Raw genomic sequence first — 27,388 nt, 5'->3', positions numbered from 1 at the left:
ATTGAAATGGTCTTAGTTTCGTGCCATGGCAGTAACCACACACACTGCACATAACCGGATCCCTTCTCTCACAAGTCAGCAAAGAAAAGGCAGAACTAATTATCAGTGACTAACACCACTGAGATGCATTTAACAGCATGTTCCCAATTCCTTGAAGTCTTCAAAGCATCCCGTATCCATGGTTACTTACCTAACTCTGCAAACATTATAGATTAGCATCTCAAAAGAGTATTTTATTTATGACCAAGTAGTAAGACGATGGCCTTTTCATGCGACGAAATGTGAAACCCCCTAACCTAGTGTAACAAATGCACGACTTGATGTTTCTGTCAGTGTAGAGACCCTCTGTGTTAGCATACGTACTGCAGAAGTGTACTTTAATTTCCTGAGACCACAACTATCCCAGCTGCCAGAATGGGTAAAGAGCACTTGTGTGATAAAAATCTTCTGCTCACACTGGTAGAAGACACGTTTTGTTTCCATGTCATATTTCCCCCATTTCAGAAACCAATGCTAGTGTCTTACAGGTAAGTAAATTCATAACATTTATGCCAGCTGGACAATGAATTATAAGGAAGATGGAGCAGTGAGTATGCTTTTGTTGATAATCATAGAATACTTGGGGTAATAAAGGATCTTTAAAGGTCATATAGTACAACCCCTGTGCAATAAACAGGGACATCTTCCGCTCAGAGCACCATCCAACCTCCTCTTTAAAGTTTCCAGGGATGGAAACTTCCTCTCTAGGAAGCCTGTTCCAATGTTTTACCACCCTCACTGTAAAACACTTCTTCCTTATGTCCAACCTAAATCTACCCTTTTTCAGTTTAAAACTATTTCCTCTTGTCCTATTGCTACAAGTCTTATGAAAAAATCTGTCTTTGTCTTTCTTGTAAGTTCCCTTCAAGCATTGAAAGGCTGCAATAAGGCCTTCCCAGTCTTCTCTTCTCCAGGCTGAACAAACCCACTCTCTCAGCCTTTCCTTCTTAAAAGAGGTATTCCACCCCCCTGATCATCTCTGTGGCCCTCCTCTGGACTTGCTCTAAGAGCTCTACACCTTTCTTAGAATCATAGAGTCATCATGGTTGGAAAAGGCCTTTGAGATCATCAAGTCCAATCAGCTCTACACCACCATAACCTCTAAACCATCTCCTGAAGCATCACAACTACCCATTTCTTTAACAGCTCCAGGGACAGGGATTCCAACACCTCCCTGGGCAGCCCGTTCCAACGCTTCACCAATCTTTCAGTGAAGAAATCTTTCCTAATATTCAATCTGAATCTCCCCTGGCACAATTTGAACCCATTCTCTCTTGTCCTGTCACTAGTTACTAGGGAGAAGAGTCTAGCACCTCACTACAACCTCCTTTCAGATAGCTGTAGAGTGATAAGGTCTCCCCTCAGCCTCCTCTTCTGCAGGCTGAAGAGACCCAGCTCCCTCAGCCTCTCCTCACAAGACCTGCTCTCCAGAGCCCTTATCAGCTGAGCTGCCTCTCTCCTTTGCACCTTCTCCAGCACCTCCATGTCCTTTGTATATATGACACACAAAACTGCACATGGCACTCGAGGTGCAGCCTCACCAGTGCTGAGTACAGCGGTAAGATCACCTCCCTGGTCCTGCTGGTCACACTGTTCCTGATACAGGCCAGAATACTGTTGTCTGCCTTGGCCACCTGGGAATATTGCTGGCTCATGTTCATTCACGTGTCGGTCAACACCCCCAGGTCCCTCTCTGCTGCACAGCTTTTACTGGGGACCCCAGAGCTGCATGGAAATAGCTACTTACTGCTAGAGAAGTATTAACAATATTAGTGCTAATTAACTTGCACAGAATTTTACTCTCGAAAGGCAAATCAAAGGATACCCTAGATATATCTGATATTTCCAAAGCAAAATCTCTTTCCATGTAAATATTTTATCCCTATTTCTGTCATCAGACCAAGAACTGTACCCTGCAACTTTATCAGCTGCAGTATGGAAACACAGGGTAATGGAGTTACAAATGAACCTTTACTTTTAAATTTAACAGACTGTTTTCTGGACCTGTGATGTTGTATAGAGCAGTCAGGCTGGGATATGTCATAGCAAAGACCTAGTTAAATCCCTATCTAACCAGTATCTTGCATTTTAATATTGTTCCTGAGAAGATAACTGTTGGAACTACAATAATCCCTCCATCCAGGAAGTACCTGGAAACTCTGGTAGGAATGCTTAAGGAAAATGTTTGTAGATTCATGAGATGGTGTGGTGAGAAATGTGTGGTGAAGATGTTGACCAGAAAAAAAATAATGGATAGAAGTCTAAAAGATTCTGGCTATTTAAAAAAAAATCCCAGAACAAAACACCCTGCATATGCTTATTCACCTCTGCAAGTGAAATTCTACTTTAAATTAGTTGGATACAATGGTCTTTTCTGTAGATGATGCACATAACTCACGGCTTCCTCTTATTTGTGAAAAGGTAAGGTGGTAAAAGAGAGAAGGGTAAGTTCTACTTGGTTTGTCTGTACATCTGTAGTCATATGGACAAACTGTATTCCTTAAGCAAAAGCCTAAAAAGAACATTCATGAACAGCTTTCAATAGGATTAAGGAATCCATCTGTACAGAAAGTGCAGTTTTAATTGAGTAGCAATTAAAAATTCCTCAGAAGGGAAAACAATTTGTAGGAGATGCATTATGTCATTTCTCTTCCAGGTGGCTGTGTGTACATGCATTGTATCATCTACATTCATTATATATGAACATAATTAATGACAATATATATATCCTACATTCAAAATATAACACAGAACCATACCATAGTCCCACTCTAAAATACAGAATGCAAACTGACATATTGAAAACAGGGAAATGTCACTGTCTTTTAGGGAATGGCACCTGGCATGAAACAAATTCAAATTTTGTCTCTTCAAACTTGTCTTAAAATTTTAGCCAGACAGTTTATTTATGCGGAGAACAGGCTAAAACAAGAACTTCCAAATATTTTAAGATCTGAGTGATTACTCATCCGAGTAAGGAAAGAAATGCAATTAAATAAGAAACTCATCTTGCAAAAGGAGTGTCATGGTGGAATTAATATTAAGTGACCAGCTTCATGCTTTTCTGTGACAGCATGGCATGGCATGGCATTTGGGTAGGAGATGTAGATAGCAAGGTATAAACTACTACCAAGTGACATTTGCAACTTTAGCTCCCTAAGGTCTTCCCATTTCAGGAGACTCTGTGCACCAATTTGTACTTGGTCACTTCTTGAACGGGAAATTAAAGTATAAACTGAAGTGCTGTGCTCAATAGGAAAGGACAGCCGAGTTAGAGTCAGAAGCTTCACATCTTGATTCCACCGACCCGGACACACTGCCCTCACATGACAGAAGGAATGCTGTTATTCTTTCTCCTACTGCAAGCTACAAAGAATTAGGAAATAGCTATTTTATGGTATAACTTCTATCAGAAGCATTATTTGACGTAAAGACTGTCTGCTTATGATTGGTTTTATTTTACAGAGCTGTTCAAAATGGGTTGAGAACCCAACCAAGAAATGTAATCAAAATTACCTAAGAAAGACAGTCTCTGAATCCCGGTAGCCAGAACTAAAACCAAAAAGAGACACATCTCCAGTATTGACAATGAAGAAGCCCAAGACAGGTATGAATAATGAGGGCTGCAAAACCTGATCTGCTCAACAGGCCTTTGGGGAAGGATGGGATCTGGGAAGCTGCAGGACAATGAAATGCAAGGCCCAACTACCATGAGAGCTACAATAACCATATGCTGAGTTTTGGGGTATTAGCAGCTCAAAGTGTATTAACAGAAATGGAGTTACAATGACCTGTTACTTGCTCCTCACGGACCATAGATGTGCCTGTAAGTACTGCTGAATTACAATTAATTTCCTTTGTGTCAAGCTGCACAAAGAGGACAGCTTAAAGTGAGGTACAGCCAATGCTTTTTTGACATAACATTTGACCACAAACCGTTCTGTACACTTCAGGGGAACACTCTTTTAAGTAACAGAAAGACGTTATTAATTCCCTTTGCCAGACCACAAAATGGCCACAAAGTTAACCTATGCTGGGCAGCCAACTTTTTCTTTTAATACTATTTCCAAAATATGTGATTAATACTCACAAGTAAGCAGCCTTTCCTTCTTCCAGTTCTTTGCTTTTTCCACTTGAACCACTCTTTTTCCCACAGATCCTCCTGGTGATGCACATTAGCAATCCACATTGTCGTACAAAGAAGCAGCTAACATCAGTCACAACCAGGATTAACAAAAGGGCTGCCACTCCCAGGCCAATGATAGCACCAAGTCCAAGACCATTAAAAAGAGTATCTTGAAAAAAAAGAAAAATTAAAATTTATTAATAAAGTTAATCCCAAATAATAGTTCTTTCTAAAGCTTTCAAGCTGTAGGCCAGGAAGCTAAGGGATGTTTAAAAATGAACCATTCTGAAATTAATGGAAATAAGCAGTCCTGAATATTAGGCTAGTATAAAACCTATATTAAAAATATCACAAAAAGCATCTTTTCTGTATAATAGCTTCCGTTGCTAAAATTTCAATATAGTAATAGAGCATAAATTATATTATTTAATAAAAAATAACATCACATCTTAATATTCAGTGTGTAGCCTAAGAAAAACATTTTAAATGTTAAGTATTACAGCAGTTGATATACGTTGTCATTTTCCACATTACAAAAATAATTAATTAGCAGTGGTGCTAGAGCAGAATTACCAAAAGGTTTACAACAATGCTAAAACAGCATTTATTCTTCTAAAGGTCATTTCTTTGATTCAAGTAGAATTAAAAATTCTTCAAAGAAGTTAATTCAAGCAATTTACTCTGCAAACAGTTGCACAAGCTTATTCTTAAATACATTAGGATGAGGAAAACATATTATTAAATCATTATAAGGTTAGGATCCCATTATGTATAATCTTGTACTTTGACAATACATTCATACACTTCAAAATATATTCCACACTTGATCTTGCTTTCTGGATGTCTATTATGCAAGGTGATGCTTTGCTAATTTTACTTCATTACAAATCTCAGAAAAAATGTTTTGACTCAGTTGACATTTCCATAATACACAAACATGCTTCAGACTGTTTTGAGTACTGTGATTCTGAGAACAACACATATTATGTTTGTGAACTCAGATGACCCTTAGAAAGGAGAGGACTTGTAGCTGATTGGTAAGCTAGGCAGGAAAAAAAGAATGTGCAACGTTGGTAACGGTTCATGCATCCAGCTACTTCAAGAAGGTGCCCATCTAGCTTGGAAACTGGCTAGTGACAATAGCCTAGGTGTGATGCTATGTCCTGAGCAAGCTTGACAGGGGAGTGGAACTGGGTTTTTTCCATGTTCATACTGCACATCAGCTTTGCTTACTTAGTGTTACCATGCCTTGGAGAGATGTATGAGTTGGCAGTGCAGTGGCACCTTTCCAACAGAAGCTGTGTCTATCTACATGCCTGTGGCCAAAATAAGAGTAAATTTTTTCTGACAGTAGACTACTTGAATGCTGTTGTAAAATACCAATGTTTATAACATATAACATAACATAACATAACATAACATAACATAACATAACGTAACATAACATAACATAATATAACATAACGTGTTAATGAGAGTAATACTATCCTCACATTCTTTCAACTGCATGATACGTTGTAGACTATTTGCAGATTAAGAATACAATTTAAACTTTTATATTTCTGCTTAACTAATTTTTAAGAAAATGTATTCATTTTTAGAAGTATAATTTTAAAATTATTTTGTTGAGCACTTCTAAATCAAGACATGCTAGCAGAACTGTATGCTTTGTTAGTCTATGTGACAGAACTCTTAAACGAAAACATAAAAACTGTTTTTCAAAACAAAGGGAACAATTTATTTCTCATGCAATCAATTTCATTGTCTATTTTATGGGTTGCTGTTTTATAGGACTGTTTTCAGTTATTATTATTACATACTAAGCCAGAATCCAATGTATTCATCCACATGGATGGATAGGCAGATAAGCAGATAAAGAGCACTTCAATTTCTTCAGAAAGACTTAAAAACCACTATACAAGTAACAGAAATAATGACTCAACAGTGAAGTAATGTATCATTTATGCATTGCCTCATCAGCAACGTTGGAAGTTAGCATTTCACATGAATGATTTTTTTTATTCCTAGCATTCCTAGTTAAGCATTCCTAGTTAAATATTCCATGTATAATTTGCAGAACTTATTTTATCCATACATCTATTTAATGACCACCTTTCTAAAGTTCATTCGTTTATGTTTATCAATCTGAATTGTCAAGAAGATGTAATAGATAGTTACTTCCACTTTATTGAAAAGCACATATATTTAAACAGATGCAATATCAGTAAATTGTACACGGTCCAGTTCTAGAGACCTTATATAGCAAAGTTATCCTCCCTATACCTTCCTAACCACTAAATAGAAATGTGGAGGACAAAAATTGGTGGCTTTTAATCCAAATTTTTTATACAGATTTGGGATTATTTTCTTGCTGTTGATATTTTTGCCTCCCCTCCCCCCCCTTTTTTTTTCCTTCATTTTAATGCGGTGCCTACCATGTTTTTACTAGTTTAAACAGCATTGCCAGTGTCACTGGAACATTGCATTGTGGCAAGCTTCCCACTCCAAATGAGTCAGTGCCAGAAAAGCCTACACAACAGTTTAACTGCGAAGTGAAGGAAATGTTTATATTAAAAACACTGCTCCTTTGTACAATGATACTCATATTTGTTTGCCACAGTTGGGGGAAGACTTTGTTTTTAATTTCTAATCTTCTTGGTATTGGTGAAACATCATAAGTATTTCACTATTATGTATTTTTCTCTCTATAATTGAAAATTTCCTATTCATTCAGCATTTCCCATCCTTGCTACTGCTTTCCTTGTCCCAAGTCCTGTTTGTTCATACAGGTTTCTGTTTCACAACATTTCAGCATCTGATTTCTTGTGATGGACTATATATTTTCCAATGTTTCTCTCCTTTATCTCCCACACCCCAAAGAATGTCCACATGGCCACATCCTGTGTTGGGGAGAGAAGCCTGGCTATCATCTGCCTTCTTGCCTGTTTTAGCCTCTTTATGTACTTTCTTCTGAAGCCAGGCAGAAATTGGAAGTATTTACATGATAATTTATTTTTAGTATTAATAAAAATATATAAAATTATTTTTAAAAAAATTAATTTTGTACTTCTTTCTTAAATTACTGTGACTTTGTATTGGTCTATCTGCTTCTTCTAGTCAGCTACAGGTGTAGTGCTGTTCCCACTGCTTGCAAAAACAATATCCTAAATATTCTGACATCTAGGACATCAAAACAATCTTGAAATTTTGTCTTAATATCTTATGACATCAACAGGAGTACTAGTTCTGTAACTAGATTAATCATTAATTTCACACTACATAAAACCTTTCAACCAAATTTGAAAACCACTTTTATTATAAAAAAAAATTGCCCTAAATTAAATTTAGATTAGCTTTACTGTCAAAATTATTAATCAATATAAAAATACATTGTAAGAAGCAATGACTTTTAAATTTTTTTACATTGTTCCAGTATGTACCAAATGGACTCAAAATACTAGTTCCACTTTGTGCTCTACAACAAGTATTTGTACATTATGAAACTTCTCTTTCTGATTGAAAACACAATTGAAATAAAAAAAAAAATCAGTATTACTGTGAGAGAATCAGTTCTTAACAATTTTATAAAAAGCTTTATTGTATACCTGTCTTAGTAATCTAATCACAGCTGAGCCTTTTAAACATTGCGTGTAAAAAAAAAAGAAAGCCCTAAGTTCCATTGTTCTGAATGAGTTTTAATTATAATTTGTCAAAAATATGCTAAATTTAAAATAATATGGTTTTTGTTATATAGGATGTGGCATAAATTATATAATACACCTTGCCAGGATAATGAAGGAAACTGCTGACTTTAAACAAAGTCACTTCATTCATCCACTTGTTCAAGTAAGTGCTTATCAACAAATACTTACAGAAATAACATTACAAAACTTTCAGAATGGCAAGAAAAAAAAAAGAATTAGCAAGTTTCTATAAATGTCACTGAAAGTACTTGTAATTTTCAAGTTCTCACTTATTCATTAAGTGTTTTTCTAACTTCTAATAAAATAATTTAACATTTTTGTACAAATCGTTATTTTTACAATGGGAAAGAGCAATGAGGAGCTTTGACAAGTAAAACACTATTTCCCAGTGAAGAGAACTAACTATAAATTGTAAACTCACAGATAAATTATCTGGGCCCTCAAATGTAAATTCAGAGTGAATTTCCTTGAAGGAATCTGTATCAGCTACTCTAAAAGGAAGGAGCCTCTAAAGAGAGAGCAAGCATCTACGAATGTATGTTGTGTACAGGGACACTTTGTACATGGAAACCCAGAGCCACTGCTTCTCCACCAAGGGATAGGAACTTAATATGCAATGTTAATATATTCAGACTGACATTTCGTGACTGATTGACAATTCAGACTGATGTGTCCTTCAATTGGGCAGAATTTCTCTGTACTCTTACGGAATCATATCATACATATTCAGATGCTGGTACAACTAAATAATAATTGCAAGTGCTATAGTAAGTGCTCGGCTTGAGCAGGAGAGTTGGAGAAGGTGACCTCCAGAAGTCCCTCCCAACTTCTAACATTCAGCGATTTTAAATTCTGTTGAAAAGAAAAAGCAAAGTGGCACCTTTTTGTGCCTTTCTTCTCTTCCCCTCTTCCTCAGCAGGCACTGATTAAAGGAAGGATTGAAGCCAGACGATTCTACATAGCCCTTAACCTTTTGCAGTCATGTAAACTTTTGAGGAAAAAAGAAATTACAGACAACACTTCCCTGAGCTCACAGGGTCGCACCTGGCAGCTACAATTGCATGTGTGAGAATGAGTGCACAGGGATATTATACACATTCCTATATTCTTTCAGGTCATTCTGAAGGCAAAGTAGGAACTAATCTCAAGGCGAAGCAGTTGAATATTCTGAGCCAGGGGATGCATTTGAAAATGCTGCACTGGGCAGTTGCAGGGAAAAAGAAGGAAAAAAAAAAAACCAAAACAAAAGCTATTGTTTATCATCATCTTGAAGTTCCCTGTTGTACTGACTCTTAATAAGCCTGTCCAACCATGACAGTTACTTCTGCACTGCCTATGAATGTTACTTTTGATTTTATATCTCATCTGGAACAGTTCTCATAATCAAAGGCGTACAAGATTTATACACTTATTCTAAACTCTGAAAAAATAGAAAACATAGATCTTGGAAATTACTATGCATAGATGAGCATCCAAGTAATCATAATACAGTAACAAAAAGTTAAACAGCTGTGTAAGGATTTTCCATTAGTTAATACTGTAAGGGTGGAAGGCCAAGACTCGTTAGAATAAGCAGTGCCAAGCGAAATATATGAAGGGGGGAAAAAAGAAGGGCACACATCCAGACAAGCAGCACACCATGAAAAAAACAACAAAAGCAACATCAAAAGGATTTACTAGAAACATTATAGAATTCCAGACAGGTAACAAACATCTTTAACATAGGTCCACAGAAGATATAAAAAATGTATACAAATACTACGAGGTTTGTGCTGGAGGCAGAGTATTGAAAATACCCAAAAGATGGTACTTTATTTCAGTCATTGCAATTACTCATTTGTTTTCAGATGCTTTGATATGATTTTTTATTATTTTATTTATTTTCTTGTTCTTTGGGGATGTAAGTACATTGACATTTGTACATAATAAATGGAACGAGTTTCTCAATCGATAACAGTTTAAAAAGAGTGATTCCACTTTTAAAAATAATTACGGCTGATACTTATATTTCACTTTCTTCTAATTTTCTTGTATTGGAAATGGATATATCTCAATTGCAGGACTTGCATTGCTTTGCTCACTGCCTGTCAAAACATCTTCCTCTGTTTTCTAACATATCTGAGGGGTTTAAAAGGAGCTGTTGTGTGCTCCACCTCCTTTGGTGAGGTTTATCAGAATGCAAGGACTGTGTGGCACTCAGGAAAGCTCACAAGTGGCATGTACGCAGAACAAACTCTATCTTGGGTAGCATGTGAAGGTAGCATGTACACAGCTTTTTAGTGTGAATGGTATGATGCTACACTGAGACATTAATAGACTATATTAATTAGAAGATGAACCATTTCTGAGCTTTGTTCCAGAGCATCCCATTACTACGCACTCCTGTGCCTTACGGAGATAAAAATGATGGGAGGCAAAAAGGATCAAGCAGGCAGTGCTCCCACCTACCCACAGCAACAAGCACAAATAATTTGGCTGCCACAGCCAGAGCTGCATGAACTGCTTTTAGCAATTTAAAACAATAAAACTTGGCTTTTGAGTCAGGTAAGTGCCTAGCAGCTACATGTCTACCTTCAAATGAAATTAAAAAATCAATACACTTGCAGCACCAACTTTAAAAAAAAAAAGAAAAAAGAAAAAAAGACTCTGTGCAAGTTATTCCTGGGGAAATATATGATTCAAAAGAGACCATGACAGTAAGTAATATTCTTTTCTATCCCATTCCTTAATACAAAGAGATGCTAACAAGACTATAATTGACATTAATGTTAATGCTTTTTTCCCCCAGTGATTCTTCCTATAATTTTCTGCTAGGACAGATACGGCTGAAGGGCAGTGTACGAGCACAGGAGGATATGTGCTCTGTACTGCACAACTGAGTAATATGTTCTGACAGATATGGTTGCCACACAGCTTTGAAAAATAGGGGAACAGTTTTATTGATCCTGATGTAACTAACTAAAAAGAGGGCTTCCTCTAGCTTTCTTCTACCCGTAAATGACATACCTTCATTGTCTACCATCTCTAATGAAATCTGAGTCCAATTACAGCGGAGTTTCAATTGTTTCACTGGCAGAAAGAGGAGCCACAAAGAAGAGCCTGTACAGCACAGACAATGACGCACAGGAGGGATGGGCATTCACAGTCAAGGGAGTCTGTGGTGTCACCAGGATTATCAATTATAAGAGATGCGAACTACTGATGTGAGAATGTCTAAAACAGTATCTATCAGAAATGTTATGCTCTACTGATACTTATCTGAGAGATGGAGTATTTCTTTATTATGGCAGAGATCCTCTTGCCAACAAGTTTTCTGAAATTTCTTTCCTCTTAAGAAAAAAATATTTTATTGAGACTCTTTCTGGGCACTGAGTAAGTAGGAGTTGAGTTCTCATTTACCCTAATTGTCTTTTACACCTTTTTTCACATGGAGGTGTCTTAAGACATAAATAAAATAGTTAAGTAAAACAAATGTTCTGAACAGCAACTCGAGTGTCAACAATATCATCTGTGTGTCTATTGAGGGATAATAGGGGAAAGGAAACAAGGCTGCATTAACTAGAAGTAGCATCCTGGGTTGTGATAATATTCTCTGGAGTTGTGGTTTATTATTTTTTAGACAAATTTTTAAAAATTATTCCTGATATCATAAGGAATAAGCATATTTAATGTGCCTAAAGAGTTACCAGGTGGCTACAGCCTTAGTAAAGAGTGCCTACTTCCATGGCAAGACCCTGAGAAAACCTGGGCAGAAGTCCTCATTCTTTCTGTGGCAGCAGCATCCACACAAAGCCACAAGAGGAAACACACTTCCAGGGCAAGCTGCTTTACACTTCAGACAGCTGATGAATACACTTTTCCCAGTACTTCTGAATCAGAAGTGAGCAAAACCCCTCAACTCTTTACATTTACTGGAAAGCAATGCTTTTTGATTTCACCAAGGAACAGCTAACGGGGAGGGCAGAGAGAGCCCAGCATCGAGAGAGGCTGTACAATGATGGCAGCTTTCATGAGTCTGTAGCACCAGCTCTGCCCCCAGGTTTTGGAAGGCCTTGGCAACATGTTTCTGTGTCCCAGGATCCTCCACTCAAAGTGATGTCAGATTTACTGAATGTCTCTTGGAGGAATTTCTAAGAACATGTGTAGATTAATTAAGATTGACAGGGGGGTTGGTAATGGTATTATATAAAAAGGTTAAATTATTTTGGTTGCATTATTCGGGAGAACTCGAAATCACACTGTGCACATACCACAGAGACTTGAGAGATTTTTGCTTCTCTATACCAGATGACAGCTGTAACCAGAGTATTGTAGTCAGGAGGCCTGAAAACGAGTCTAACTATGCTGGGATTCTATTTGAATTGATAAAATATTTCAGGTTTGACAGCACTTTCTTTTCACTCTTTAAAAGCACATGCAAATGCAAACAGACCAGTTTTGAGAAGCGTTACTTGGAATAGCATTTTAAATGTATAATTACTTTATACCATTAGCTACAAGAGAACGACATCTCTATGTTGCATGTTTTGACCTGAAATGGTTACACTGGTACCTCAACTACAAGTGTCAGGCAAGGTGTATTTGGTGTGAAAGTGTCATGTATCAATATATAGCTTCTTCCAGTATAGCACACCTGCCTTTTGGGGCACAACTGTTTCAAGCAGACAGATTAAATCAGTATGGATTAAGTGCTCAGGCCGTGTATTTCACATACTTGGTCTATTAGTGGAGTAACATGGCAGCCACCTAATATAAACCAAACTAAAAATGAGGGAATAACAATTTCAATTATTTTGTTTGGGTTTGTGGGGGTTTTGTTGGTTTATGTTGTTTTTTAAAAAAAATATATTCCCTATTGGATAAAACTCTGAGTTTTACCATTGAAACAAAAATTTGTATATGTTAAAAAAACCCTTCAGTTAGAAAACACATAATGTAGATAATACAAGAAAAACAGTGTTTATGTGTAATAAAGAAAATACAGATAGAAATGCTTTAGAGTCAGTTTTCTTTATTACAAAGATTGACAGAAGTTGCATAAAATAAAAAGAACTTTGAACAACAGATGACAGACGCACAAAGTTACAGATTTTTCTTGACACTGTGTTTGGAAAGCTGCTGAGGGACATTACATTTACACTATGCACACATTTTTAAGGGGGAAAGCAGAGACGACAGCAAGTACTTCATGCATGAAAGAAATCAGTGGAACAAAATGGTAGTGAAACAAGATTAAAAAAAATGCGGTTGTTTCACAAATTAAAATAAACTTATTTTGATCCAGATTTTCTCTTGCCCTTCACACTGTTTTTGAGGGCAGAAACTTACAGAAACTGCAGGTTTTGCAATATTTGTCAAGGTAGATTTTAGTACACTGTATATGTTTTCAAATGTAATTCTTTTGGAAACTTACACTTAGTAAGATTAAGTTTTCTTGTATTACAGCACACTTAACGTATTATAATTAAACTTAGATGAAATTAACATGTTCACTAGAAGTTGCCTCTACAAAAATATCAAACATATAAAATATAGTATCATACAACATAATGGCACTATGGTGGCAAGAATTACTACTGCATTTTCTCAGGACTTTAGACCATGTAAAAGTGAAGAAAAACAGATATTCCTACCTCAGCTGCTTGATCTAGGTCTTGTAAAACATCTAAACTTAAAGCAGCTTCCAGCATACAGCTTCCATAGAGCTACTGTTTCTAAACAGGTGATGATGGTACATTCTTTACACTTGATATTTGACACCATTGGCCTTATAAGGGTGCTGTCATTTGCATTACAAGGAATAGGATTTTCCCCATCAGTGTTCACCACTTAAACATGACACCTGATAAATATGTACCAAAGGAAAATGGGAAGATTCCTTATATGCCTGGAGAAATGGGCTGCATGAAGGACAGTCTGAAAAGCTCCAATGAGCTCTATATGTAGCAAAGATTTCAGTGATGTCATTATAGACCTCATTTGTCTTGACATTGTTCTAACTGCTTACTAAAATTAAGTTATATTTGCTTTTCTTCTAAGAATCCTAAGGAAAAAAACTGCAATTAGAAATCATCCTCGTACTGGGCAATGGGTAGAAGATTGGAGACTATTCGCGTAATCACAAATTGTACACAAGTCTCTGTTACCTCTTCAGAAAAAAAGCAAAACAACAGTTTTTTTGATAGGCTTAATTAGCTAACTTTATATTTGCATATGCATGTGAATGGAGCTATCAAATTTAGTGAATGAAGTTTGCATGCTGGAAAGATGATATATGGTAAGGCCCAGGAATCTGAGTATTGGTGATATGGTTGCTTAATTAAATTGCTATATCTGTTTATCTTTTAAATATCTATTTTTCCTATGTACATCACATTTATTTACATCATTGCTTGACCCGTTACTCCCATCACAAAATTCAATGGAATGTTACTTTGTTGCTTTGTAACAGTATGTTTTGTACACCTCATAAAACCACACAGATGGATATATTTTATTTCCAATGTATGCAGTAAGTGTGTCTTTTCTCTGGGCAATATCTTTCCTATTTAGCTAGATAGCAATTTATATTCTAATAACCCTACTGTAATAAAGGGAGGATCACATTTGAGGTTGTATTATGCAAATATTTTGATTCATGAATAATTGGTAAATGTTAGGAACTTGTCAAAACTCTGGAAGCAAAAAAGACAACAACTAAAATCTGATTAGGAAAGAAGCCAGCCTTAGATTCAAAAGGTTGTAAATCAAAATATTTAACTAATACCATTCCTTAGAGATATACTGCTATATCACAGAATAATCATTATTCTTTTTAAGTATCTGTGCCGTCAATTTAGATTTAAGGCATAAGTTCAGCACAGAATATTTTAGGACTTCTGTCTTGCAGACAGTTAAATATTAGCTTTAAAAAAAAGTGACAATCTTGAAAAAATAGTAACATTTTACACTGTCAATCACAAGACCTAAAATCCCTTTTACAATAACTAGATTTTAGAGGAACAGATTTACTTATCTAACATATAAGTACTAATGACAGCAGAATATTAAATTCAATTTGTGAAGACATATTTATCATTTTAATACAGTTTAAACTACAATTTTAATGCTGTTCAGTCTATACCTACCAATTATCATTTAATTTGCAAATGTCTCGCTTCACTTTTTCCTCATTCTTTTCTGCAGGAAGACAAGATTTTAAAATCTTCTGTATCTTCCTACAGATTGTACAAAATACTGTAAAATAATCTAGTTCTCATTGTTTTTAAAGATAGAATTACGAAGCTTTCTTAAAGAGAAATACAAACAAAACTGTATTAGTTATTCATCTCAGAAGATAGATGACAACCCAAGGACATTATTCTCTTCCTTTTTTCTTTCTCATTACAGAGGTTTTGGGAGGATGCCCAGAACTGCCTGGCTCTGCTGTCACTGAATCCCTGTATTGGTTTAACTCATCATCAGGGATGATCTTTAGGTCCAAAAGAATAGGATCATATTTGAACTATCTAGTAATCTCAAAATGTATAATGCAGGAGAATATAAATTAGAGCAGACCTAAGATCTCTCTTACCTAAAAGAAGAAACTTAGGCAGATTCCAGCTGAAGCTACTATCAGTTGGAAAAAGCTGTGTGATCCAAATTTTTCTCTTTATCACACTGGCACTGCGACACTGAGGATAAAAGCCAACTTGCCATTTATAATGTATATTTCACTTTTAAAATGTCTCAGGGCTTTTCATTAGCTCTTTCACATTACGTTTGGAGAGTTCACAGTCGATCACTCTCTGTGCCCTAATTCCTATATTGTCTTCTTATGTACCTCTCTGCAATGTTAGAATTACTTTCTGAGATAATAAATTTGTAATGAGCACTTCAAATGTTTAAACGGAGTAGGGAAATTATTTGGAAATTTTCATTTTTTTACTTTTATACATACCTGTAGTAGTCTCCCCTCTTGCTTTATTAAAAAGTTAAGAATAGAGACAAGTGCAAGACAAGTACAATATGTACTAAAATGCTTAGTAGAACACCTTTAAGTTTTCAAATTTTAGAAAATTAAGAAAATACTGCAAAATAGGGAAATACCTGAATTGGAGTGCCTGTACAACCTTAATGAGACTTGATTTTATGTTTCACTCTATGAGATCATCTACATTTTACTCAAGGCCTTTTAAATCTGGTGGCAGGTACTCACTAGTTGCGATTGTATGTTCAGTTTGGTTTTCTTTATTATTCAGATCAGCACTTTATCTCTATTGTGTCCTCAAGAGAAAATTTTATTTCCTTATTTGCATCCAGTCCCTATTTCACAATGGGATCAGAATGCAGAAAGGAGATGATTACAGACAACAGCCTCTCAAAGGAATTTCCTGCTGTCCTAGTCCAACAAGGAGCCCTTGGTGTTTATTCACCTCTGTGCTCCCGCAGACCGAGAAAAGTCTCCTGGGAGCAGATCCCGGTGTCTTGTGCCGAAGCGGACTCAGTGGAGTCACACAGCTGGCTATTCACCAGTTGTGAACTGAGATTTTCACAGGTCTCTAATGATGCCAGACTTGGGCAGTGGTGGTTTTTTCCACCCCCTTGGGAACACAAGAAAAATCTACCTGCTACGTATTTTGCAAATGCCAGTTCTCTGGTTTTAATTAGAGATGTACTTGCAAGGTTGTTTTTTGTGGTGGTTTTTTGGTTTGTGGGTTGGGCTTTTTTGTTTGTTTGGGTTTTTTCTGTGTTTTTTTTTTTTTCTTTAATCACCACTGGGAAAATGTGCCATGAGTAAAAACAACAAACAATTTCACTATCTGGGTTTTAGAAATAGTCAGGAAAAAAATAAAACCTCTTGCAAAAGTTCCTGCCCAAGGTGATTCTTTCCCTAAAAAATAAAATTAGCATACGCAATAGCACTTGTCAGAGTTACACTAAATTGAAAATGTGTTCTCACACCTGAAAGTTTTTTATAATACTTATGTGTAGCTAGCAGTTCCAAATCCTCTTTATCACAGTTAAAATGTTTAATTAAAAAAGATACCTTTATGTTAAGATCCCCATCCTTAATTAATTATTGTCTGTAGGTTCAATAAGCCCTCAAGTATTAAATAAATATTTTTATAAAAACAACACCTATGGAACTAAAAAACACAGTCAATGCATATATTAACTTTTTTTTTTTCCTGGACAAACAGGCTTTCTCCCAACTGATTCTGACTGGAAACCCAAAGTTTCAACTCTTTAAAAAATTGGAATAGAATTTTTTTTTTTCTTCACCATAGTATGCCAGGCACAGGTCAATATAATTTGGTTCAAATTAATGGCAGGGCATAAGGTTAAAATGATAGAGCATAGCGGCAAAATCCACAGATGAAATAGTGGCCCCACTTAACAGAATGAGAGATTTTCTACAGGTCACAATGAAGGTAACAATTTTAGAATGGCATTTGCTTGAATTCCAGCTACTTCATTATATTAAGTATGTAAATGTTTTTACAAAAATATTTTTGTCAATAAATTAAGTCTTCAGCTTTACATACATGCATTTTGAAGGCATCTTACTTGTGACTTGAGCCACTTTTTGAAAATGATTGTTATTTGTTTTAGATGAAAAAAGGTTTTCTTGATGATGTTTTAAAGACTTCCAAGAATAAATTGAAACTGGCAAAACTGTCCACCGTCAATATTTCTAAGTAGAGAATACTTCACACTGTTGAAGATGCATAAAAATTATAATATAATGGTATTAAAACCCAAAAGAAACTAAGTATAAGGAAGGAAAAAAATCAACTTATGTATTTAATTTATAATCTTTGTTATGTTTAATAATTTGAAGGGAAGTATCTTAAAACAAATATTTAATTCTGTCTTAGATCTAAATGGCATTGATTTCTTGTGTTATTATATATGCAACAGAAGAGTGATCTATAAACTTAGTCAGTCACATACATTCTAATATCAAATATATGCAGTAAAATCTCCATGCAGATATTTACTAACTGATCATTTTTCTGAGTTTTTGTATACATAGTTCTAGTTCCAGAGGTTTTAAGCCATTATTTTAACGTGCAAAATAGGAAAAACTAATTTTCCCATTCATTCCTAAAGGTCAGATTTGAGCCCCCTGGATCAAGTCCAACAAATTCCATGAAATGGGACGTGCAACTTATACAGTCACAGTATGTGAGTTTGTTGTGCAGGGACCTATTTTGATGAGGCATGGCTGCAGAGAGGCACAAAAAAGCATGTGAAATTAAATACTATGAATTAAATTGATTCATGGATAGGGAAGAAATGTTTGTTAAAATCCACAAGAAGGAACAAAACATTGAAGTTTTAAGTACATCAAGGAAGGAGCTCGAGTAAACACAACTCTTTGAAAAGGATTAATCCAGAATCAATATCCTCTCATGACAGACCAATTGATTGTGTACCTGGAAAACCAAGAGACTAACAGTATCTATGCATAGATTTCTTATAATCAAAATACAGTTGAGGAAGTAGTATCAAATCACATTGATCAAATTCAATAGGTCTCCACATTCTCCAACTTCTATCAGACAGAAGAGCCAAACATCATCTGTGGAAATTATCACAGAACTTAAGAGCTTTACAAAAAGCTGGATGAAGAATTTTGCATGCACAGACTGAAATAATTAGACTAATTAGGATCTTAATCAGGAGTGGAAACTTTAGGAGAGTACAACAGAAGAACTTGAGAAGAGTACTATAGAAAAGTACAATTTTTTTTATACAGCTTTGTGTTTAGTTTCCTGTAAATATAAAATTAAGAGGGAAAGGAAGAAAGCATAACGCTTGCATTATGAACATCATCAAAGCATGCACCAGAAACTGATGACTACAATGAAAGAGAAACCAGCAGCATTCAGCTGCAGGGACTGGCCTCCGTTTTCATGTCTAGTAGCTTCACAGCATCTATCTGTGTGGATAAGAATCATTACAGAACATCAAGGTGTGAAAAAGAAGTAAATTTTAGGAAAAAAAAAGTTGATAAAACATGAAAAATAAAGTATCAAAAGGCAAAACGTGACAGTGTGACAAGGATGAAAAATAATTAATATTTACTTTGTTGCAGACAATCATTTGAAAGACATCATTCAAGTAGAAACATCAAATGATGATTAAAGTGTGGATTAAATTGTAACCAATGTGGTTTTGACAAATCTGGATTATAAAGTACTCAAACAGTGGAAAAGGTGTACCTTAATAGCAATATGTGGTTTTCCACTGCAGCCAAAGTGGTAAAATCTTTGGTCTGACTTTAAAGAGATTTTAAACACTTAATCTGAAACATATGATCAACTCTCTTGTTTTCCCTTGAGATTAAAAAATATTAATCCAAGCCCAATCTAAATGCCATCTTTCATGTGTCTTTTATGCTTGGAACTCAAGAAACTGCTATACAACACCTATCAGAAATAGCAAATATTTTAAATAAAATCAAACACGCCCATAGGCTGAAATAAGAAACTAAAAAAAAGTTAATAATTACATAAAAAGAAGGTTCTGATCATGCATGGGAATAAAGATAAGAACTTGTTCAGCTGTTTCTTCTTGCCAATAATTTTGCCTTCTCTCTGAATTACTGTAGGAGTCCAGAAAGGACCACTGTCAAAACTGGCATCAATAATATGGACAGAAGTCCATTTGAAATATGAATGATCAATATAATTAGCACAGGCAGCTGGATAATTAGATATTGACTTTAATACTAGTGTGGGGAAAAAAACCAAATTCCTTTACAAAACATGCAGCTTCTTACACCTTCAAGTTCACACAGTAAGTCTGGGTGCAATCCAGTGTGATACGTGAAGTTTGGATATATATTTTCCACTAAGACTGATGCTGAAAGTTCACTTATTTGGCAGATAATACAGTCAAGTTTATGCAATATAGTGTATGTTTGAATGTCCTAATCTCCTAAACGGAATATTATTTTTTTTTCAGATACAGTGACATAGTAATGATCTGGATAATGAGCAGCATCAGTGGTAGGCTACTGTTTCAAAAGAGATTTCAAAAGAAATTGAAAAGTAGAAAATCTTGTGTAGTATGAACAATGAACTTGGTTACATCCTACTTTAAAAGTGAATGTTAAGAAACTGTAATGGAAGTACCTGAAAACTTTAAAGCCCTTCCATTTTTCATTTAGGCTGTATTATATTGGTTCCTCATTATAATTATTAAACTTTAAAATATATAAGTTTAAAAATCAGTGTAGAGGATAACTTGTGACAAGCAGAATTTAAGTGCTCCCCAAAATTAAGGTATAATTTAGGTGTTAGGATTTGAATCTTCTAGGGTTTTTTGCAACACACATCAAATTTAGCTTAATTCACAGGGCTGTTGTTTTGCGAATATGAACTTGCCTCTACAATTCAAGGTTGTAGAGAGACACTTGTAATGCACAAAGTTTGACAGAAGAGGTACCCATTGTGGTCTGAACATTGGAATGGATATTCTTACTTTTGAAATATCTTCAAACTCCTCCTTTGTTTTTCTCCTTCTTTCTTAGATTAGACTTACTGTTTCTATCCAAGCTGGAGCAAGGCTCAAGGGTCAGAAAGTTACAAGTATTCTTTCCCAAGTGATTCAGACTGTTAATTGTATGTAAATTTCTATAACAGTATTTTCCTTACTGAGCTAACAAAGAAGTTTTCTTCTATCCTCAGCTGCCTATTTAAAACAAAAACAAACCCTAAAACAACCCCCAAAAAACCCACTTTCCAAGAAGGCATTATTTTTGAAGCCGTTCTCTAGAAAATTTAGGGAAATTGTCAGCTGCATTGAAAAGTTATCAGAAGAGACAAACTGATGGATGTTTGTGCAGGTATACATACATAGATACATACATACATACATGAGCAGTCAGTGTGGTCACAAGACATAGGTTGAAAATCAGGCCAAAATGCTGTTCCTGAAGAATCACTGTGTAATTCTACAGTCCATTTCTGGAGTTTTAAACAGGCAATTTAAAAGCTACGAGTAATGTCTCTCAGTCCTGGCTCAAGTAGATACTGGCAAACATTCTAACTTTTTCTATGGAAAGAAACTAAAAAAATTGACTACAAATCCTCACAATTCTTCTACTTTAACTTTTAACAACGCAACACACCTTCTCCTAGAACTAAGAATAAGTACTAAAATCCAAATGCTGACTTTGCCCTCATAGCTAACTCTGCCTCAGAACGTGGCCCTGTTCCAAAATAACATACTGTACCTGGAAAGGGTACAATCCAGCGACATATAATCACTAATGACTGTGGTTACCAGCAGTTCTGCAAAATGCTCAAGTGGGAATATCTACAGTCTTTTCTTTGTTTGTTACCTAATGAATTGTTGACTACAGTTAAAAAACCCCAGACAGGTTATAGCTAGAAAAGCATATGAGTATACTGACTATGCACTAAGACAAAAAATGGCAGAAATAGAACTGAAACCTATCCTGGGTTGAAGAATGGTGACGTTACTACTGAGTGCAAGTGAGGAAGGAAGAAATTTGGCTTGTTTTATGGGAGGAAGAGCTGTAAATAGAAACCCAGAAAATAAAACATAAAGATATCATTGCCTTTGGAAAGCTAAAGACACATAGACATGAGGAAATGCTGGAGTCAAGTCAGCGAATACTTCTGAAAACTGGATGCAAGTAAGTCCAGGGGCTCTGATGAGATGTGCCCATGAGTGCTGAGGGAGTTGTTGTTTCAAGGCCATTCTCACTCTGAACTATTATTGAAACTGGGACAGGTGCCTGAGGATGAGCCAAAGAAAACTTCACTTCTGTCTTTAGAAAGGGCAGGAAGGAAGATTTGGGGATCTAAAGACCAGTCAGCCTCACCTCAATCCCTGGGAAGGTGATGGAACTAATCCTGGAAATTTGTTTCCAGGCATGTGAAGAGCTACTACATCAGTAGTCAATGTGGATTCAGAAAGGGAAAATCATGCTTGAACAACCTTGTAACGTTCTATGATGAAATGACTGGTTTGGTAGATGAAGGGAGTGCTGTGGATATTGTCTATGTTGACTTCTGACACTGTCTCCTGTAAGGTGTTCATAGACAAGTTCTTGTTATATATGGGATGGGTAAACAAACAGTGAGGTAGAATTGAAAACTGGCTGAAAACTGGGTGCTATCAATGGCATGAAGTTTAGCGACTAGCACTGTAGTCTAGGGGTCAATCCTGTTCAGCATCATCAGTGATTTGAATGAGGGGGTTATGCTGCCATCCAGAAGGATGTGGACAGGCTGGAGAAATAAGCTGATAGGAACCTCAAGATGTTCAACAAGAGGAAGTGCAAAGTCCTGCCCCTGAGGAGGAATCACCCCAGGCACCAGTATATGGTTTGGAACCACCCATCTGGAAAGCAGCTTTTCAGAAAAGGCAGGGGGGGTCCCGGTGGACAGCAAGTTGAATATGAGCCAGCAATGTGCTCTTGTTACATGGAAGGCTAATGGTATTGTCAGCAGAGGCCTTGGTTGTGCAAGCACACTTTTATGTGATACCCTGACCTGAGGTTGGTTGTAGTGAAGTAAAATCTCATTTCAAACAGATCTAAAATTATCTGAAATCTAAGGGTAATACTCCAAAGGACACAAGAAGTAGTCCTACTGGGTTTATTCATAGTTAAAATAAGTCAACAAATGTCATCTTCTTTGCAGTGGAGTATGGAAGAAGAATGAAGAAGGCGGCTTTTTGGCTTCTTTTAGCTGATACATGGTCAGAGTCAAGAAAACCCTTCTTGAGAAAAGGGAGGTTATGTCTCCCTTCACAGCAAGGGAGACTTTGCCCCAGGGAGCCTCTTGCAGGTCAGGGTTGAAGGGATGTGAGAGACAAGGACAGCATTTGCAGCAAGGGAGTCTGTTGTGTGGAAGTGAGAGTTGACAGAAAAACCTTTCCCAGCTACACAGATGGGATCATACAGAATTTATTTCTACCCAAAAAGAGCCAATGACTTGATTGACTAAGAGCAAAATTAAAGTGCTCAACTTGAGAGAAAACTGTGGGCATGAGGGATACTTCTATTTTTCTGTACTTAGTAATTTTCAGTCTCTAGATTTAAAAGTTCCTGACTTTTATTTTAGTAAATGATTCTACAGTTCAAAACACCTATTTAGTCTATGTAATACATCATAAAATGTACATAGATAAATTCAAATATATATATTATGTGTAGCATTGTTTATTTTTACTTTTCATTCATTTTGACACCACTGGAGAACCTAAAGTTGAGTTATTGTAAAAAATACTGATAAAAATCATGTTTGGCATGAAGAGAATCATCTTTGCTCCTAGTGATTATGAGAGACAATATCTTATATTAGATTGTCCCTCTTTGCCCATCATAATATGATTTTAAGTATTGGTGACAGACATGCATTGGAAAAAAAAGTAAATGAGATTCATAAGAGATGAAAACTTTTCCATGGGTGTAAATAAAAAAAAATATTCTGACAGTTCATGCAGTATTAGAAGTTAAAAAAAAACCCAACAAAACAACCAATATTTCAAAGTGAGAAAAATAGGTCTAAGGGCTTCTTATTATCCCCAAATGTTTTTCTCATTTTTCCACTATTGCTCCAAGTTATTAATTTATAATGAAGAAGAAAAAAAACCTTATCATAAAATACAATTTGCAGCCATTTTTAATATATCTACTGGCCTTCCAGAAAAACAGCACTGACTGGATAAAAGCCTTTGGAAGAGAGCACCTGCATAAATGTGACACTAATGTTTGAAAATATATCTAATATTTGCAGAAAGTATCCTCTTTTAACACCTTCCATTTCTTCTTATTTTAAGACTCGTTAAATATAAAACTGTAGATGTGTTTTTAGGTTGCAGTAGTAATGGTTCAGAATGACAGCTGATTTGTGTACCTCTATACCAGCTGCATGGTACAAAACCAGTATCTCTGTCTGCCCTGCTAAGCTACATACGAATGGGCTGCAGTGTCAGCTTTGGGAGCTGATGGAGTTCAGCTGCTCCTGGTGACACCTAGTCAGAAGGTTTGTTATGACTGCAGAGGTTAGTCTATGCTGTCCTAACACTGATAGACAGATGGCACACAGATCCTTTGAGAATCCCCTCTTTTCTCACAGGAATAGAAGAAGCTTGCACTATAGAGAATCCAGAATGAAATTGTCTAAAATATCATAAATCAGTGCTTAAAATCCAATAAATACTTCACTCAGAGGCAAGCACACCGATGTTGAGTTCCACGTGGCTACAAGTGCTGCCAACTAGTATCCCTAGTGAGAAGCTGGCATACAGAAAATACTGCATTAAAGACTATGGTACTCTTTCTTCAAAGCAGGATTCTTAAATACATACTCCTATGTCTAGGTAAATACAAAGATGGAACTGCTGATTTCAGAAAAAAAACTCCTCCAAAAACCTAGAAAGTAAAACTGTGTTTACATAGATATACAATAATGTATATGTGCATACACAAATACACATGCATGAATGTATTTATAAATACATTTATTTAAGGCAAAGTTTTCCTAAGAAGTTGGTTTGCTGAGCATTCCTCAAAGTAAGTGTAAGGTTCCATTGTTAAACACTTCAGAAAACCAGGAAACTTTTATTTAAGGGACCGCAAACTCTGAGGAACTAATCACCAATCTGAGTGAGTGAATGGATACCATGCCATATGCCTAGGAACGGAAATTACAAAATCAAGTAGATCTATAGTTGGAGGATGCTGAGGCCAACCAAGTGAAAATTTAAAGGAATGTCTGTTGCATTTATACACCTCACTGATGTCAGACAGCAATTCACAGCCTCAGGCTTCTTCCTAGAACTAAGGCTGGTAATGGAAGATCATCATATTGTGTTATAATAGAATTTGACTGCCAGGCAGGAGCTGGTACTTGCTCACACTTCCACAGTAAGCAGAAGCTGTGGATTCAGTCCCCACAGGACTTGTGTATTCACATAAGTAGAGTTCTGGCTTCCAGTCCCTTCCCTCAGGGATTACTACTTCTGCATTATATCCAATGGTTCTTAAAAGCATAAACAAGCTCCTTCTGCAGGAATCAGAACCCAATGTTTTTCTTCTTGTGACAAGTCCCATTTCTCTGGCAAGCACCCATCGAAGGACAACAAATGTATCCTTGCCTCCATCTCTTAGGAGATCCCAAAATATCTCCTGGGATAAGTAATATCCATGAGATTGCATGCACAGTGACAAAGGAAGAGGAAGAGGCTGAGTTACTTAATGCTGCCTTTGCCTCAGTCTTTAACAAAAAGAGCCGTTGTTCCCTGAGTACCCAACCCCGAGCTGGAAGACAGGGAGGGGAAACAAAATGCGCACCCTACACTTCAGAAATGGTGAGGGACCTACTCCAGCACATAGCTGTATGCAAGTCTATGGGGCTAGATGAGATCCACCAAGGGTACTGAGGGTGGTGGCAGATGCGTTCACCAAGCAACTTTCTATCATCTATGAGCAGTCCTGGCTAACTGGGGAGGTCCCAGCCAATCGAAGCTTACCAAATGTGACGCCCATCCACAAGAAGGGCTGGATGGAGGATCCGGAGAACCATAGACCTGTCAGTCTGACCTCAGTGCCTGGGAAAGTTATGGAATAGATCATCCTGAGTGCCATTATGTGGCACATGCAGGACAACTAGATGATCAGGCCTAGTCTGCATGGGTTCATAAAAGGCAGGTCCTGCTTCACCAACCTGATCTTCTGCTATGACAAGGTAACTCAATTAGTGGATGAGGGAAAACCTGTGGATGTTGTCTACCTCAACTTCAGTAAAGCTTCTGACACCATTTCCCACAGTATTCCTCTGGAGAAACTGGGTGCTCTTGGCTTGGACATGTGTACTGTTCACTGTGTAAAAAACTGGCTGGCTGGCTGGGTCCAGAGAGTGGTGATAAATGGAGTAAAATGCAGTTGGCGGCATTTAACTCCATTCATGAGTGGTGATCCTCAGGGCTATGTGCTGGTGACAGTTCTCTTTAATATCTTAATCAATGATTTGGATGAAGGGATTGAGTACACCCTCAGTAAGTTTGCAGGTGACACTAAGTTAGGCAAGAGTGTTGATCTGCTCAAGGGTAGGAAGGCCCTACAGAGGGATCTGGACAGGCTGGATCAATGGGCTGAGCCACTGGTATAATGTTCAATAAGGTCAAACACCAGGTCCTGCATTTGGGTCACAACAGCCTCTGGCAGCACTACTGGCTTGGGGCAGAGTGGCTGGAAGGCTGCCTGGTAGAGGAGGACCTGTGGGTGTTGACAGACAGCTGGCTGACCATGAGCGAGCTGGCAGTGTGCCCCGGTGTCCAAGAAGGCCAATGGCACCCTGGCCTCTATAAAGAACAGTGTAGTTAGCAGAACTAGGGAAGTGATCTTTGCCCTGTACTCAGGGCTGGTGAGGCCCCACCTTGAGTACTGTGTTCAGTTTTGGGCCCCTCACTACAGGAAAGACACTGAGGTGCTGGAGCATGTCAAGAGAAGGGCGACGAGGCTGGTGAGGGGACTGGAAGATAAATGTTATGAATAGTATCTGAGGGAACTGGGGCTGTTTAGTCTGGAGAAAAGGAGGCTCAGGGGAGACCTAATCACTCTCTACACCTACCTGAAGGGAGGTTGTAGAGAGGTGGAGGCTGACCTCCCTAGTGACAACCAACAGGACAAGAGGAAATGACATAAAGTTACGCCAGGGAAAGTTTATATTGGATGTTAGGGAAGATTTCTTCACAGAGAGGGTTGTTAGGCATTGGAACAAGCTTCCCAGGGAGGTGGTGCAGTCACCATCCCTGAAGGTATTTAAAAGACAGGTAGACATGGAAGAACATGTTTTAGTGGTGGCTTTGGCAGGTTAGTTTGATGGTCATCTTGATCTCAAAGGTCCCTTCCAACCAAGACAATTCTATGACTCACATGTACATCTACATGTATCTTGGTTTTTAATTACATTTAGAGCAATACAGAAATAATTCAGAGTGCCATGGAGATGGGCACATACAGACAAAAACCTCCAGGAGTCTTAGAAACTTTTATAATAATAATATGAATAATCTGGAAGGGAATCTCAGTTATCAGAAGGAGTTAAGTATGCACATTCATAAGTGAAGCAGATTTCATTCCAAAGTCAACATAATTTAATTCTTGTTGCCTATGTCCTTCTTTGGACTTAGCTGTACATGCCTAGTTGCAAATACCTTTGCCCCAAAGCAGAAAATTAGTGCATCGTCTGAGTTGACTGATTTCAGAAAGTTATTTTTTCTCAAAGTTACATATTTTACATGCATCATCCATCAAATTTTAATATAGTAGGTTTATACCTTGGCAGCAATGTTTTTTATATATATGTATTATATTGCAATAATAATATTACACCATTTCAAAACAAGAAACAAATAACCACACTGACTTACAAATACGAACTTTAATGTTCCACTGATTTTGAGTGTCTTTTGACATACTTTTAAAAATCATCTATAGAATGTTCTTATGAAGGGAATTTCACATTCTTTTTCAAGCTTTGCAAAA

General features: G+C 36.8%; 1 protein-coding gene across 3 annotated transcripts in view; it reads right to left on the bottom strand.

Moving 5' to 3' along the window:
• Window positions 1–27,388, bottom strand: part of NCAM2 (neural cell adhesion molecule 2) — a gene marked incomplete at both ends in the record, with an annotated part of 294,502 nt that overhangs the window by 5,580 nt on the left and 261,534 nt on the right. For all 3 annotated transcript variants that reach the window (XM_084264855.1, XM_084264856.1, XM_084264857.1), the window contains one exon: window positions 4,130–4,334. In XM_084264855.1, the coding sequence (XP_084120981.1) occupies window positions 4,130–4,334 (205 nt within the window). The remainder of the gene's footprint in view (window positions 1–4,129; window positions 4,335–27,388) is intronic.

Source organism: Gallinula chloropus, assembly GCF_964237585.1.
Source record: "Gallinula chloropus genome assembly, chromosome: 1".
In the NCBI taxonomy this organism is placed as follows: domain Eukaryota; kingdom Metazoa; phylum Chordata; class Aves; order Gruiformes; family Rallidae; genus Gallinula; species Gallinula chloropus.
This window is presented reverse-complemented; position numbering and strand designations above follow the sequence as displayed.